At 38.2% G+C, this 15,433-nt stretch overlaps 5 protein-coding genes across 5 annotated transcripts; 1 reads left to right on the forward strand and 4 right to left on the reverse strand.

Moving 5' to 3' along the window:
- Nucleotides 1-147: 147 nt before the first annotated feature.
- On the reverse strand, nucleotides 148-6,193 carry LOC140784187 (protein LHCP TRANSLOCATION DEFECT). Its single transcript, XM_073131439.1, has 3 exons — nucleotides 5,810-6,193; nucleotides 1,323-3,648; nucleotides 148-741 (listed from the first exon to the last, which is right to left on the reverse strand). The coding sequence occupies exons 2-3, from the start codon at nucleotides 1,596-1,598 to the stop codon at nucleotides 484-486; spliced, it is 534 nt and encodes a 177-aa protein (XP_072987540.1). The 5' UTR covers nucleotides 1,599-3,648; nucleotides 5,810-6,193; the 3' UTR covers nucleotides 148-483.
- LOC140783481 (uncharacterized) lies at nucleotides 2,667-3,056 on the forward strand. The gene has a single exon (XM_073130377.1). The coding sequence runs from the start codon at nucleotides 2,667-2,669 to the stop codon at nucleotides 3,054-3,056; it is 390 nt and encodes a 129-aa protein (XP_072986478.1).
- LOC140783482 (uncharacterized) lies at nucleotides 3,053-3,514 on the reverse strand. Its single transcript, XM_073130379.1, has one exon. It carries the CDS (start codon nucleotides 3,512-3,514, stop codon nucleotides 3,053-3,055), a length of 462 nt encoding a protein of 153 aa, XP_072986480.1.
- A 1,556-nt stretch (nucleotides 6,194-7,749) lies between the features above and the next one.
- On the reverse strand, nucleotides 7,750-10,430 carry LOC140784186 (uncharacterized). Its single transcript, XM_073131438.1, has 5 exons — nucleotides 10,288-10,430; nucleotides 10,148-10,200; nucleotides 9,792-9,918; nucleotides 8,579-8,683; nucleotides 7,750-8,503 (listed from the first exon to the last, which is right to left on the reverse strand). The coding sequence occupies exons 1-5, from the start codon at nucleotides 10,400-10,402 to the stop codon at nucleotides 7,881-7,883; spliced, it is 1,023 nt and encodes a 340-aa protein (XP_072987539.1). The 5' UTR covers nucleotides 10,403-10,430; the 3' UTR covers nucleotides 7,750-7,880.
- A 522-nt stretch (nucleotides 10,431-10,952) lies between these two features.
- Nucleotides 10,953-13,624, reverse strand: LOC140784185 (probable serine/threonine-protein kinase PBL23). Its single transcript, XM_073131437.1, has 5 exons — nucleotides 13,472-13,624; nucleotides 12,823-13,004; nucleotides 12,532-12,721; nucleotides 11,812-12,203; nucleotides 10,953-11,443 (listed from the first exon to the last, which is right to left on the reverse strand). Exons 1-5 carry the CDS (start codon nucleotides 13,485-13,487, stop codon nucleotides 11,105-11,107), a joined length of 1,119 nt encoding a protein of 372 aa, XP_072987538.1. The 5' UTR covers nucleotides 13,488-13,624; the 3' UTR covers nucleotides 10,953-11,104.
- Nucleotides 13,625-15,433: the final 1,809 nt, after the last annotated feature.

Below are 15,433 nucleotides of genomic sequence, written 5' to 3' on the forward strand. Positions count from 1 at the left end.
ATAGGGATACAAAGTACATATTTTCATCTGAAAATTTCAACCTTTCCAATATATGCCCTTTAAGTTTACCTCTTCTTTAACCAGTTTCATGAGGTAAAATACGGGGTTTAACTGACAACAAAAATGAACTATAACTGAACTAATTGGTTGTTCAACTAATCCACAGAGACGTCAATAAAATCATCAATACAAAAATTATGCAACTTAAATATGCATTTCTGAACTACATCAACATTTGAGTACCCACCTCAGGCCTCAGTTTTGCACTTTACATATTGAAGTTTACAACAACAAAAAATAAAAATAAAAAAGCAATCTGGCTGCAAATTGGATAATAATTTTGATATCGGCAGTTCTAATGCAGAGAAGACCAGACCCATTAATGTGCAAAACTTTGCAACAACTACTTTCCTATCACAGCAAAACCAAATAAAACTAACAAAAGAAAACGCCTGCAAGTAATTTTCTGATGAGTGTTCTTAATCAAGCTTTCTGAGCAGAAAACCCAAGGATGAGTTCCTTGATCTCATCAGTGGCTGCTCTATCCAAAGCTGTTCTCCCATCTGCATCTTTGATATCATACTTGGCACCAGCTCTCAAGAGTTCCTCAATTTTCGGTGTGTCGCCTTCCGAAGATGCCAACATCAGTAAGATATCCACAGGATGAATGTTTTGGCTTAAAAGTGCCTCCATCTTATCATATGTACCCTCAACAGCAAGCATTCCCATATAGTTGAAATACTGTGAATAAATTTGTTCAACAATATGAGAAAAGTACAGATTAATGAAAAAAATTTGATACCATATAACATAGTGAACTTCAGGAAATGTTGATCATTGCTTCTCACTGGAAACAGAAATTTCCTTGTATAAAATTCCCAATCAGTGCCATTTGCAGAGCACAAAAACATAGTATATGTTTAATTACTACAAAACTGATTGAAATGTAGCAAAGATAAGATCATCCAGGGCGTTTTTCAACTGGTCATGCAACCTTGTGTCTTGACTTACAAAAACTAATCGAATTGTCTCACGGTAGAATAGAAGTATAAAAATCTATCTCCTAGTATGATTTGACGATCATAGAATTCCCATGTAGTTGATCAGTTCCATGTCACAAACAGTTGTTCAGAAATTACCACACACAAAAAAAAGAGTAGCCTTTTTCATTCGAATTCCGCATGCAAACGAGTTTCTGCTTGAAGGACAGGGAAACCTTTGAGGCTCTCTTAAGTACAACAGTAGAAGATCAGTAAATAATTGTAACCTTTTGAACCAATTAGAAGCCCAAGAGGTAGCAGAGAAAGAGTTAAAGCAAACACCTGCTCAACATCGTCGCGATCGAAGTCATCCCGGCTCTGGCTGCCGTATATTCCAGCATCCTCCGCGCCGCGATTCCCGAACCGGAAGAAGCACGTCGCGCTCCTCCGGCCGGTGCTGGGCGCCATCTTAGCCCTAATCTGAGAGGACCTTATCCACCCAATCCTCTTCGTAATGGCGAGGAACGGAGACCTCAGTTTCTCGAAAGAACGTGGAGAAGAAGAAGAAGGAGGAGGAGCTGGGATTTGGAGATAAATGGTGCAAGGGATTGAAGCCATTGGAGTGGTGGAGGAGGAGGAGAATGGTGGATGGAAGTTATATTCAATTGGAGGTTTCGCTCTCTCACTCTCTCGAGCACAAAGAGAGAGAAAGAGAGGATAACAGGTGGTGCTGGAATTTGGGATCTGGGTGCGATAAAGCTTGGGGGGGAATAACCGGCGTTATTCCGGATTGGATGGAGGCTATTCCACGGATTTTGGATAAGGATCCGAGTTTCTGACCAAATTATCCCTCTCATTATTTATTTTACTGTACACTGAAAATTTTAAAGATAAGAATTATACGTGTTTATAAATCGCTTACTATCTAAATATAAATCAATAAATATTATCAATGACTTATATTCGAAAGTAACTTATATAAAAAAAAATTTAAAAACTAAATAAACTTTTTTAACTGGATCAATTGATTCGAAACTCTTATATTTAGATTTAAAAATAAATTTAAAAAATTAGGGATAGACTTAAAATAGTCAAAAACTAAGGTTCTCAGATTTTTGCGCGGATTAAAAAAAATATAGGCGGAAGAATAATACAATCTATCCCGTTTCCCGTGTTATCGGAGATATCGTATCGGGATGGGCAAACAGCTGATCGACACGAATCTTGAGGCATTTCCTAATCATACCTGAATTATTCTGTGAAAATAATAACGAGAAATCTAAACATTGTTAGTTATGATCCCTGATTCATATCCTTCCATATGCAAAATCCAAACAGAGATGGGCCCATTCTTCCTGTGTGATTTCAACCATTAAAGGAAAAGTATACGATTCTAAAACCGCAAAAGAGAACACACTTGCAGCACCTACCATCTCCACCCACATCCTAATTAATTCCCCAACCATCACAAGAGAAAGTACTAACTATATAATGCACGAGTTATATAGATATATATATATGTGTGTGTGTGTATTGAATTCTGATAAAGAGTCTTCATTTGACCAATCCTCATCTATCCCTGCTAAAGACTCATTTATGTGAAAGGCAACCATCAACAAAAAGCAATTCCCACCCAACTCAGGACACCCCTCTAAGCTACTCCACCACCATCCTCTCCTCTCCATCATGGCATATGAACAAGAACCAGAAGCAGCAGCTGTGTCTAAGGAAATGGCAGCGACACCGAGCCCGGTTGAGGTTGGCGCGCGAGGGACAATCGCTTCCCTCGTCTCCCAAGAGATTGAGTACTTCAGGAGGCTCCAAGAAGACAATCTTAACACCTCCCATCAGAAACAGGGGACAAGAGCTACAGAGGTGGCCTCTGCTAGTAGAAGCTCTAGAAATAAGTCAGGCACCAATGGAGCTAACTTGAAAAAGAAGGTAGTTGCAGCCGGAGGATTCTTGCCAAGCATCTGCTCTGCAGTGGATATAACTGAGACTGGCCATACTGGGAGGATAGCAAGGATTGGATATAAGAACTTGAGAACAGATGGGAAGGAGTTTCCTCGAGACTAGGCGATGGACTCGGAGAGCTTAGAGAAGCCAAGCTTCCTAAGCCGGCTGCTCATGGGATTGCTACACTTGATATCTACAACTTGGGCAATGTAAGCATGTCCTTTCTTTTCTACTTTATCTATGTTAGGATTTCTGCCAGTATGGTTACTATCAGAGCTCAGCATTGGGGCTTGATGTCCATTCTCCCGGATGTTTCTTCTTGGCTTATGGCCATCACCAGGGCTTCTGTGACCAGTGTTGCCATTTTGTGGATTTTTCCTTTGGATTGCTTTCTTAGGACTAGCACCACATGGCACTGAAACAGGGGCTGTTTGATGCCTTCTCCGTGAAGAGGAAGATGCTTTCGGTGGATTTTTCATGGAGTCCAGTTCTTGTGACATAAGAGAGCCAATTTTGCCTGTGGTCCCAACCTTAACAGACCCTCCATTGGTATCCATAAGTTCTGTTGCCTGAGGCATTATCTCTTCTTCTGGTAACAAAGTGGCTTAGATGTTGATCACTACTGAAAGTTTTGGGGAAACCAACTAGATACTATATTAGGACTTCGATGATCGTCACCGATGTATTCTAGGCCAGAACCCTGGTTTGTAAACTGCATGTGGTAAGAAATAAATTTGTCACAAAGCAAGATAGCATTTGTATATTTAATCATAAGACTACTGAAAAAAAAAATCAAACAGGAACTACATGGATGGAGACTTCTTCTTCCAAATGGAAAGTACATAAAAGGAGGAAAAAAAAACATTTACCAAGCCATGCCATACCTACTTATGCTGATACAGTGCGATAAATGAACACTAGAAAAAAAAAAAAGTTGATAGCATTGTCAAAAGCAGAGAACCTAAATGTAAAAGGCAAGCCCCCATTAAGCACTTCAACAAACCTATGATCTCAAGCATCAACTGCTTGTATGACATCCAGCTGTAATGCAAAAGATGCCTTCTTTTTTGTTATATCTATTGCAACTCAATAGAAACTACACAACACATGCAATTTGTATTCCTCGATTTCATGTTGATGAGATAATACATGATAGTAGCCTAGACCACCTAAACTATATCATGAGGAATTAGCATCTAAGCTAGCTGATTATCCAAAAGTTTCATATCAATATGATGGATAATCATAATGGGTGTAACTTTTCCAGGATTTGAATTTTGTGATATACTTCCAGCAAAATATATACATCTTTCCTTTAACATTTGGGTCAAACTATGTAACAGATTACGAGTGTCATCTTTGTAAAAAAAGTTAGCTCACAAATTTAACGTTACTTTAGTTCTAGGAACCCACTTAAAGCCTATGCATATAGCCTCTGTTTAAATAGTTCATCACCATTCTAGTGCAATTTAACAACCTTGCTTTCATGAATAGAGTAAACAAAATCATTACAACCAGGATATGCACAACCAAAATTTCCACATGCAAGGATAAATATATAAAAAACCAAGCCAATATGTTTAAACCTTTGACTTGTTCTAGACTTCCGATTTCTCTGTAAGAATTATATTTCTTAGATATGCTGGTGCACATTGCTATAGATATGTAGCTCCACCAAATCATAGCTAACTTCATCCTCTATTACAAACTATCATATAACAGAAAGAGATTAATTATCTTTTAAGAATAAAAATACAGAAGAAAGTAATGAGAAGCAGATCCTTCTAAAACCGATCGCTAAATTCAAACTGTCCATACAATTACATCTTGCCGGTGGTTTTGTCAGAAAGAGTACAATGATAGTAGAAAGTCAACAAGATTTTAATTGTTGGCTTCTTTATTTAAGGCCACTCATCTACTATGATTCTGAATAATAGATCAACATGATCCATCATGATTTGCAGGAATTGATAATGAATGGTTCTCTTCATGGAATCTGTAGTCAAATTCTTGGCCAAAGTTTTGCTAGGAGGTTTTCCCATGAATCCTAAAAGACCTATTGGAAAGACAAGCACGGAGGAGTGTAGGAGGGCTTTCAAGCATGTAAAAGCTACTTTCTTTTCTTGTGAGGCATGAGAATTTTAACTTTCAAGAGGAAAGAACTCCTAAAGACAGGATTCATTACTCTTATTCATCATTAGAAATTGATCGGTGACCAAGTAAAGTGCATGAAGATAGGTGCATTCTCCTATCAGTTATCTCACTGTTGCAAATTGAATGAGTTACTCTTTGTCTAACACAAATATTGTTCGAAACAACCCATCAATACGATGTCACCTCATTACTAAATTGATGATTGGATTAGCAACAGCAAGTTTCAAACTTTTCTAGAAAATCACAAAGACCATATTTAAGATGCATCAACAACATGCTTTTACGACAGATATAAGACAACCAAAGACTTTTCTTCTTTACTATGGCACCACTCCACATAATTCGATTCCTTTTTCTTTATAAAAATGTCCAAATCCATATGACCCCAGTAAAAAAAAATGTACAGATCAATAGACTCCACTAACAAATATGTTATCATATAAGATCCACATTCTGATTAAAACAAAGACCAATTTATTTTTTTCAGTTGCTTCCAAGTCATACATGCAAAAGGAATTTCTCAGAAAAAAAGAAGAGAGAACCTAACTCAAATCTCAATTCAGAAAATTAGCATTAATCTGATGATGAAGACGAGCAAATCAACAAAGAAACGGCGAAACAAAAAGAACCCAACTCCCCAAATCTCAACCTCTAGAGCGACCAAATCCCAAATTCACATGAATAATGAGGGAACGACAAAATTGGATTTTGAAACATACCCAACAGCAAGCGCTCGATGCCTCCGCTCTCACCTCAACATCTCAACATCTCTCGCGAAGGCTCTTTAAAGAAGACAAGGAGAAGCACAGAAGATACAAAAGATTTCTTCACAAATGCCGGTCCTTGTAAGCGGATTATTCGGAGAGGAAACCGTAGCGTCTCACTCAAGCGATGCCTCGCAGAATTTATACCTCTCTCATATCCTCTCACTGTCGACTTCCTCGTGTGCTACGCCATTAACTCTCCCTGGACATGTCCTCGTTGGTGCCAGTGCCATGAACGGGTTATAGATTTCTGCTTCCATTTATTTAGAAAAGAAAGGGCTGTTTTGCATATCACCACCTATATTCATCTTAATACGATAAAAATCCCTCCTTTGACACACTTGCAAGATGCCACCTCCTAATAATAAATAATTAAATTCTCAAAAGATGTCGTAAAGACGATATTTTTCGAGGTTAAAGTATCGGTGGCTGCTTCTTATAACCGTTCGTTACCCATCAAGCTTTCTTCTTTGATTTATTTATTTTGTAAGGCAGGAAAGAAGCACCCTGAAACAAGCCAAAAAGTTGGATTATTTATTGCTTTTGTTGCTGTAGCTTTTCCAATCGCAGAACAGTGAATTCACGCTCAAGCAAAACTGTTTATTAAACTCAAGAAATTGCACCGGAGAAGAAGACGAGCAACTAAATTATAAACTCTAGCATTAGCCACCAATTTAGTCTAGAAAAGGTCGCAATTTAGGGACAAGTTGTTGAGGTGGACAGATCAGTGCCCATGAGGGTGGGTCCATGGCCGTCCTCTGAGCACCAAAGCTTGTCTTCTTGTCGGGTGTATAATTCGGTGCATTTCTTTGAGACCAACAATTATGCTAATCGTAAGTCCTAATTGTTGTTTATATTGGAATCCTAGGTAGTATTGCACATGCTTCTTGGCTTAGAGCGTAAACGAAGGAATAATAACGCCATTAAGCGTGGCACTTGGCTCCAAGAAGAAAAGGAGAGTTTTTTTTTTTTTTTAACGTATCAACAGCTAAGTAATCATCTTTGTCATCGAAGAATCTATGTTATTTTGACGTACTTGCAAATCGATTCACTAGACCCACATCCACATGTTACTGTGATAAAAAAAAAATGGTCATGAAGTTAAAGTCTTTGAACAGTTTAAGTAGCTGTGGCTGTTCTTCTTTCTTTTTTGTGTCAATCTTTGTGTTGACGATGACTATTATTTGTACACCCACCAATGACTGCCCAATATATCTATCTATAGATAAGTTCTGATATTTTGCTGTACATGACACCAATCAGAATAGCAGCTGAATCCTCCCTGCGTTCAGCTTTATTTAGAAAGAAGCACGGCAAATATTCTAAATTATTCAATGTTTATAAGCTCGATGTCGATAAGGATGGTGGCAAGTTGCAGCCATATCTTCACCTGTCCTTCCATACAGCTCTATAATGATATATTAGAGCCCTAGCCTAAGTTTATATAATGACAAGAGAAAAAACTAGGGTAGACAACTATGTTTAAACTCATGCATGATTTCGTTTCAGGAATCCACAGGTCACCAAACAATGGCGTGATAGCACAAGGCAATACTTTGATAGAACCGAGAATCTATAACAACTTGTATGAACTATGAAGCCATCTTCATCATGCATTTGGATTTATCATCTAATTCCTGTTGTTTATGACCAGCTTCACTTAATTAGCATTGCTTCTATTAAATAGGATATCTACAGAATTTATTCTTTTGAATCATACCTGACAGCATATTATTCATCAATATAAATACTAATCTCATAGTTGTCTGAGAGGAAAGTTGAGAGGTGAGGAGCGTTCCTATACATGATGGCTATTGATGGAAAAACTATTTACCTTAACATTAAGGAAGCATTTTATCAACAAGAAAAAAAAAACATTAAGGAAGCACTTCACATAAAGAAAATAAAATATACTCATCCTAGATGAAGTGCCGATTCTGTATATGCATTTTCTTCCATCAGCATAAGGAAATATAATGACAGCCCTTTCCACAGTAAAAAGGAAAAGGTGAAGAAACAAAAGAGATCACTCAGTGGAGAACTCAAATAACATAGTGTGCTTGTACTTCGCACCAGGCTGCACAAGAACAGAAGGGAAGTTAGGCTGGTTGATGGCATTTGGAAATCCCTGGGTCTCCAGGCAAAGCCCTGAATGCTTTTCATAAACAGCACCGCCTTTACCGACCACACCATCAACGTAATTGGCAGTGTAAAACTGGACACCAGGTGCATCAGTCCATATGTTCAGAACCCGTAAGCTCAAAGGGTCCTTCACTCTAGCTACACGCTTCAGTCCTGATCTCTCTTCTCCACAGTCCAGTACATAATTGTGATCATAACCGCCAGGAACTTTATCAATTCTGCTGCCAACCCTACTCTCGGTGTTAAAATCAAACGGGGTACCATTGACTGACATGATTTCGCCCGTTGGGATTGAGCTTTTGTCGACAGGAGTTATGTGAGATGCCCATATCTGAATCAAATGCTCGAGCACATTCCCGGAGTTGTGACCAGCTAGGTTCCAGTAGGTGTGCTGTGCTAAATTGATTGGTGTAGGCTTGTCAATAGATATGGCTTCCATTTCAAGCTTAAGTGACATATTAGATTGAAGAGAGTAAGTAGCAGTGACAGCAACATCTCCAGGGTAACCTGTTTTAAGAAAATTGATTCATGCAAATATTTGTTAAATCTTACTACCTTTTTGAGAAAAAGTATGGTACTTACCTTCCTCCCCATCTTTACTGTGATACTTGAAGGTGATTGATGGCTTCTCCCCCTTGTTATATTCTGCAACCTCCCACAGAATTTTGTCGAAACCCTTATTTCCACCTGAAGATTGAAAACCACTATAGTTAGCAAAACAATTGCATCTCTGTAAGGATTGTAGTGAGAAATCTTCCTAGTAAATGTTTTGGGTTCGTAAGTAGTCAGAACTGAATCATAATTAGCATACAAGATGGGAGTTTCACCATTTTTTTAAGAGACCCACATGATGTGGAATTTTAGAGATTGACAACACTATTGAAAGTTTGAAACTGATCAGGTGAAACACCCAATTGTATAAACTCTTGTGCAGTTACAAACCTAGACCACTTTATCATCATTTCAAGCATGTAAAGTTTCAGAAACATTCTAGTGGTTTATTTTATTTCTTTCTGCATTATTATTAGATTTGCAGTTCTAAATGTGCGTCCAGCTTAGGCAAGACTTGATAAACTTTGCTTGAACTCATACTGATTATAAAACAAGTCAAGCTCAAATACAATTTAATCTAAGAGCTGACTTCAAAGAAGGAATTGAACAATTTGCCTCGGGTATAAGCCAGATTGCCCCTATTGTGCTTCCAGCTGATCTGGGTACTGTATTACTTGTCTCAGCTCATTTGCAGATCCGTTTATCAACAATTTGTTATGACCTTCTAGGGTGTTCCTTCTTGAACATCGAGGATAATCATATGCGAATAAGAAAACAATCATACTACAATCAGAATATCCTATATCTTTAAGCAATGCCTAATATACAAATGATTTCTTTCCAATTTCAGCACCATACCTGTATTTGAGAAAAGAGAGAGGTTGCTTCATAACTAGGCTTGCAGTTCTCAATGTATCTACTGAACACCGTTCAAAGATAATGATAATCATTATTACTCTTATTTGGCAAAGACCGAAAAAAGTCGTTCTGCCTTAACTACACACATTAACTTGTCCAGTGTTATGGTAGAGAATGGTCATTACATAATTAGAAGCTACAAATGGTGATTCATCCAATGGTAGTGCAAGTCAATTACAAGATAACGAAGACTATCCGAAACAACAATTCAGAAGTTCCCTTCCTATGAATGAAACTAATTCTAAAGAGAAGGAAAAGAAATATCACCTAAAGGCAATTAATCATGCACTCTAATCTCAATAGAAATTGGGCTTTTGATTTTTACCATGGAGGCTGTTAGGTCCGTTGTTGATTGGCAAAGAATAAAGCACTCCGTTAAGGCTGAACTGCCCATCTTTAATTCTATTCGCAACCCGCCCAACAATACATCCAAAGTAAGGTGCATTACCACTCTGATCATATAAAACATGTCAAAATTTAAAAAATTTATGCCTCAAGGGTAACAATTAATCTACATAGGATATGAGAAACTTAGAAATAATAAAAGGAGGCATTTTTTATAAATGGGCAATATGCTTTACTGGTACAAGCAAGAAAAAAGTTATCATTTCCCTCGAATCACAGAAAGAAAGAAAAAAAAATCCTTTTCTGGCACTTTATAATGGGTATTAGAGGTCTTACGATATAATAATGGTCGGGAGAATCGAAACCGAGAACGACATCAGCGAGATTTCCTGAAAACCAAGTCAACAAGGAGGAATTGGACTACGATTACACTCAATGATGAGTAAGAAATAAAAAAAGTGGAAACTTTTTGATACCGTGGGCATCGGGGACGAGGAGAGAGGTAATCGTAGCGCCAAAATTGGTTAATTTAACGGTGATGGTGCCATTACTGAGCTCGAATAGCTCCGCCTTCTTGGGCTCCGACGCCATCAACCGCTCCTTCGAGAAGTCTCAGACCGAATCGAGAAATGGACAGAGATGGGAAAGTGCGAGGAGAAGGCGAAAAATACGAGATTTGGTTGGGATTGGATTGGGAAGGGAAATGGTTACGGCTGAGCAAATCCTAACTTTCAGTTCGGGAAAAGTGAGCAGATCGGCTACATCTATAGTTGCAAGAATTTCTTGCAGGAGTTTGGAGAACACGTGTACCCCTCCCCTGCAGGCGTATATCAGAATATAAGAGAAAAGGAAAAAAAAAAAAACCTTAAAGACGAGCAGAGGAGGAGGAGAAGCAGAAAGAAAACAGAGGATTTGGATAGCTATTCACAATGATCGACTCGGGAGCAGGTACTTATTTTTATATTAATAAATTATCTACGGATTTTGTTGTCTTATTTTGCAAATAATTATTTATCTACGATCTGAATGCAATCTCTTTTCGCTTATCTTCCGATGATTTTTCCATACATAAAGAAACGAGAACTCTTCCAGGTCAACTTTAAATTTTAGCGTGAATTAAAGAAATTTATCTTGTGACTAAGTGATGCAAATTTTGGTCGATTGATGACATTTAAAAGTTTTGAATAATGAGTGCATAGTTGAGCTCTTAAAAAAAAAACTATACAATCCATATGCGAACTTTCATCGACATCTCTGTTAATTAGTATCATAAAACATTTTGATTTCTTGTCTTCATGAAGAAAAGAAACTCTCTCCATCACTGTTTGTAGGTGAGTGTGATTTATCTCCCTCAGTACTCCCAGCTGTTTCCTTGTCTACCTCTGAACTGGGAGAGGGCAACTTCTTTGGAATTGCTTCTTTAGAGCCTTCAATGGAGTAGCTGCTTGAGTCAGCAAGGTATTCAAGAGCAGTCACCACATCACTGATGAGGGGGCGGCCGCCTGCTTCCTCTTGAAGACACATTGCGGCGACTGCGAGAGCTTGGAACAGACCCTTCATGGGGTACTTCCCTTGGAGCATTGGATCTGCCATTTGTACAAATTTACTCTTATCTTTAAACAGTGGCTCTGCCTGCATATGTGAATGAAAAATATACTCATTATTTGAAGAATAATGTTTGTCAGGTTAGTTAGGCATTCTATCTATCAGATCTGATTCTTGCCGAGAAAAAATTAAGTGGGGGAAAGGATAGTTTGTTTCCTATAAATCTAACATTAAACTGATCTTCTTGATAAAACTAATTATCACTGAAGGATAGATCATTCTCTTAAGCAAAGCGACTTCATGAGTAGTATTAATTTGACATTGAGCTTTGAAAATATTATTCTGATTGTCAATGAGATATAGGATTTCAGAAGTTCAGAAATATGACTGCAACTGGATCCTATTTACGTACTTTGTAATGCTTGAAGATGTTTAATGCTTGGCTCTTAACTTACCCAGCGAACTAGGAGTTGCTCGTGAGTTGGTTTCGTTGTGTCTATTGCTCTCCTTCCTGTGATGAGCTCTAAGAGCACAACTCCATAACTGTAGACATCAGACATCTTTGTTAATTTACCAGTTAATGCATACTCTGGAGCACAATAGCCATAGGTACCCATCACCCTTGTAGAGACATGGCTCTTATCGCCAACTGGACCGAGCTTAGCTAGGCCAAAATCGGACAACTTTGGGTTGAATTCTTCGTCAAGTAGAATGTTCGACGCTTTAAAATCGCGGTAAATAACTGGCGGAGTAGCTATTTCATGCAAGTACTCTAGGCCTTTGGCTGCACCAGCTGCTATTTTCATTCGTGTACTCCAGTCCAATGGCTTTGTTTTAGCTGATAGATCTGTTGATAGCAGTGAATCAAATAATTGTGTCAAAAACAATATATATATATAATATATATTACTACTCGAAATACAAATCGTCTCCTTCCACTTTCTGCTAGTTTATTCACTATTTTCTATTTATTTGACCAAGATATCATTCTTCTTGCAAGTTACCACCATTACAGGAAAAAAAAAGGACCAACTAAAGGTATTTTTATTCAAAAATACAATGATGAGCATTATCTTTGTGAATGAATATAAGGCGATCTCTAACAAATAATACCTAGAAAAGGAGATGATTAGGAAACACTACCAAAAAGAAGAGATTTCCTGCAATATGCTTACCTAGGAGATGTTCCTCTAATGAACCTAGTGGCATGTACTCATATACTAGAATCCTTTGATCGCCATCAACGCAGTATCCGAGCAACTTGACCAGATTTGGGTGATGCAGGAGGCTAAGCATTAGGACTTCGATGAGGAACTCGCGATTTCCCTGACATCCATTTCTATCAAGCTGCTTAACAGCTACAATCTGAAGAGATTGAATCAAGATATTAGATCTGCTCCAAATTTTGAGCTAAGATAAAAATGAACTGATATGAGGATTAGAGGATTAGAAAAAAAAAAAAATACTTCATTGGCATCCTCAAGGTATCCTTTGTACACTCTTCCAAATCCACCTTCACCTAGTAGATTATCTGAACTGAAATTCTTGGTTGCTGCTGCAAGTTGATGGAAAGTGAACACCCGGGCTGCGATGTTTTGATTACCAATTCTTAATATCTCCTCAGCTGCAGCTCGATGTTTGTAGCTATCTGTATATATAACATTAACATCTGAAATATATTTACAGAAGTTACTTAATTTCTACAAGTTGTAATCACATAGTGGTCTTCGATGACGGAATTCTTCATTGAATTATTAATTTACAACCAATGGTGCAGAATAGTTATACTAGTATGGTGAATAGATCTAGCTGAAGCAAGTACCAGTTCTGAAAGATTCTGTCAGAGAATTGAAGCAAAGGTAAAGCACAGGAACATAGCGAAGAATTGAATCATTTTAAACATTTCAAGGCATGATGTGTATAATCATTTAAAATCTTCCTGTTTGTTCGTGCAGCGAGGAGCAAATCAAAGTGATTCCATAAGGAATCTAAGGTTTCTGGCACTTCTTATCCTGGTCATCAGAGTTAAATCTTGTTCTATTTTCTGATGAACCAAACTTTTCTTGATATAAGATCAACAAAAGCACTACCGTGCAAATATATATATATCCCTACCAGATTTAAAGGACATAGTATTGACGAGTTTCGCAAGGCTGCCTTTCCCTTTCTTCTTCTCCTTTCTCTTCCTCAAAAACTTTCTCTTTTTTCTCTTCTTCTCCGGCTTGACTCTCTCTTCCGACACTTTAGAACAGCACACGCAGCTGATCATCTTCCTTCCTCTCCTCTTCGTATAACCAAGTATTCCCATTGATACCTCCTCCTCCTCCTCCTCCTCCTCCTGTGGATCGGTCCGAGAGCAAATCTACCCTCGAGCCGAACCACAGAATCAAACTCGGAGATATTGAGAAAAAGAAAAAGATTAATCAACAAAAAAAATAAAGATTTTTATTTTCTTCCTCCTTTTGAATGGATAGGAATTACCAAGCTGGTTTGGATTGACGGTAGGACAGGAAGCAAGAACTAAATTTGGAAAGAATTTTATTTTCTATATAACTCTCGTCATTGTTGGCTTAGATTTTGTGCTGGCCTGAGATTTCGGTTTGTAGTTAGTCATACAGGTGGCGGGGGGAATGGGTTTATTTAACTGTTTTTTGAAAAAAAAAAATCCAACAACCTAAAGAGACAAGAACGTTCCCTCGTAAAACTCATTTGAACAAAGGCCATTGGAATATCCAATGATCTCACATTGTTCTACTTGCACCACCTTAGGCTATAAAAACCGATGGATTGGTGAGACTCAACGCACACCCACCTCACCACTTCTTAATCCATATTAAGCAAGCGGTGGTGGTAGGAGGAGTGCAACCACCGCCATGGGCATCTCCGGAAAAGAGCGCGGCGTGCTTAGGCTCGTCCACCCCGGCGGCTTCGTCGAGGTCCACCGGAGTCCAGTCGCCGCTGCTGACGTCATCGCGCGGAACCCGAGGCACTCGATCGCCGACCCTCGAGTGTTCAAGAACCCACGGCTGGTCCTCCGCCCGGAGGCGTTGCTCAACACCGGCGGCGTGTTCTATATCGTCCCTAATCGGACGCTCTACCGCCTGCTGCAAGCCTCAAAAAGCTTCGACTGTTAGCTACTTAACTGTTTACGTTGTAATAAGAGATCGAATGGATTGAGATCGTTCTCTGTTAGATTGCTGCATGAGCTTGTTTTAATCTATATAAACTTATTATGTTCATGAATTGGCTTGCAAGTGGGTTTTGTTCTGAATTTAACTCAAGTTTTAAAGCTCATATGGAACCTATCATGCAGCCAGTGAAGTCAACCTTATTTTTAGAGCTCCATATGCATGAATATGAATCTTAAACGCAATGCTTCCAAAAACTATACCTCAAGGGATAAATTGATCGATATGATTGGTGATTGGTAAGTAGGTAGGGATCTACCAAGCACTCTTTGATAGCAAGCCAAGAGGCTTCCAGGCCTCAGCTAACACTTGGAATGGATTGGCAGATGAGCAAGGACCAGCAAGTGGGCTCGTATGCTTGAGTTGATTTAAATTAATGAATGACTGGAATGCCTATAGCAATACCAAAACGGATCCGTTAATCCTGAATTCAAGATCCGATAAGATACAATACGTTTTCTTATTTATACGATCATCTATCTATTTATTTCCATCCTTGTAAAAATTATGAATGGAATAATTCTTTCTGATGGGTTGTAGCTTCTCTTGTCTGCCATTTCTGGGACTTTATTTACTGAAAGGACATTTTATTAATTAATGAATTAAACTCTTTCTCTTAGAAGACAAGTCTTTAGTATAAAATAAATAAAAAGCTAGAAGCTAGATTTTCAAAATATCACGATATTATGAGTGTTTAAATACAAGGAAAGTATAGTAATGAATAAAAATATAAATATGTGTATATAAGGTTTAAAATGTAATTTTGACTAAACGCAAATTTCCACTAAAAAGAATTAGATTTAACAAAAAAGGCCCTAAGCAGTGGCAAAATTGTAAAAAGAGTCATCATCGCCTTGGGGACAAGACAAGACTCAACAGCCGTCCCTCC

This window comes from Typha latifolia, chromosome 3, assembly GCF_019914945.1.
Source record: "Typha latifolia isolate L0001 chromosome 3, TyphaL0001v2, whole genome shotgun sequence".
In the NCBI taxonomy this organism is placed as follows: domain Eukaryota; kingdom Viridiplantae; phylum Streptophyta; class Magnoliopsida; order Poales; family Typhaceae; genus Typha; species Typha latifolia.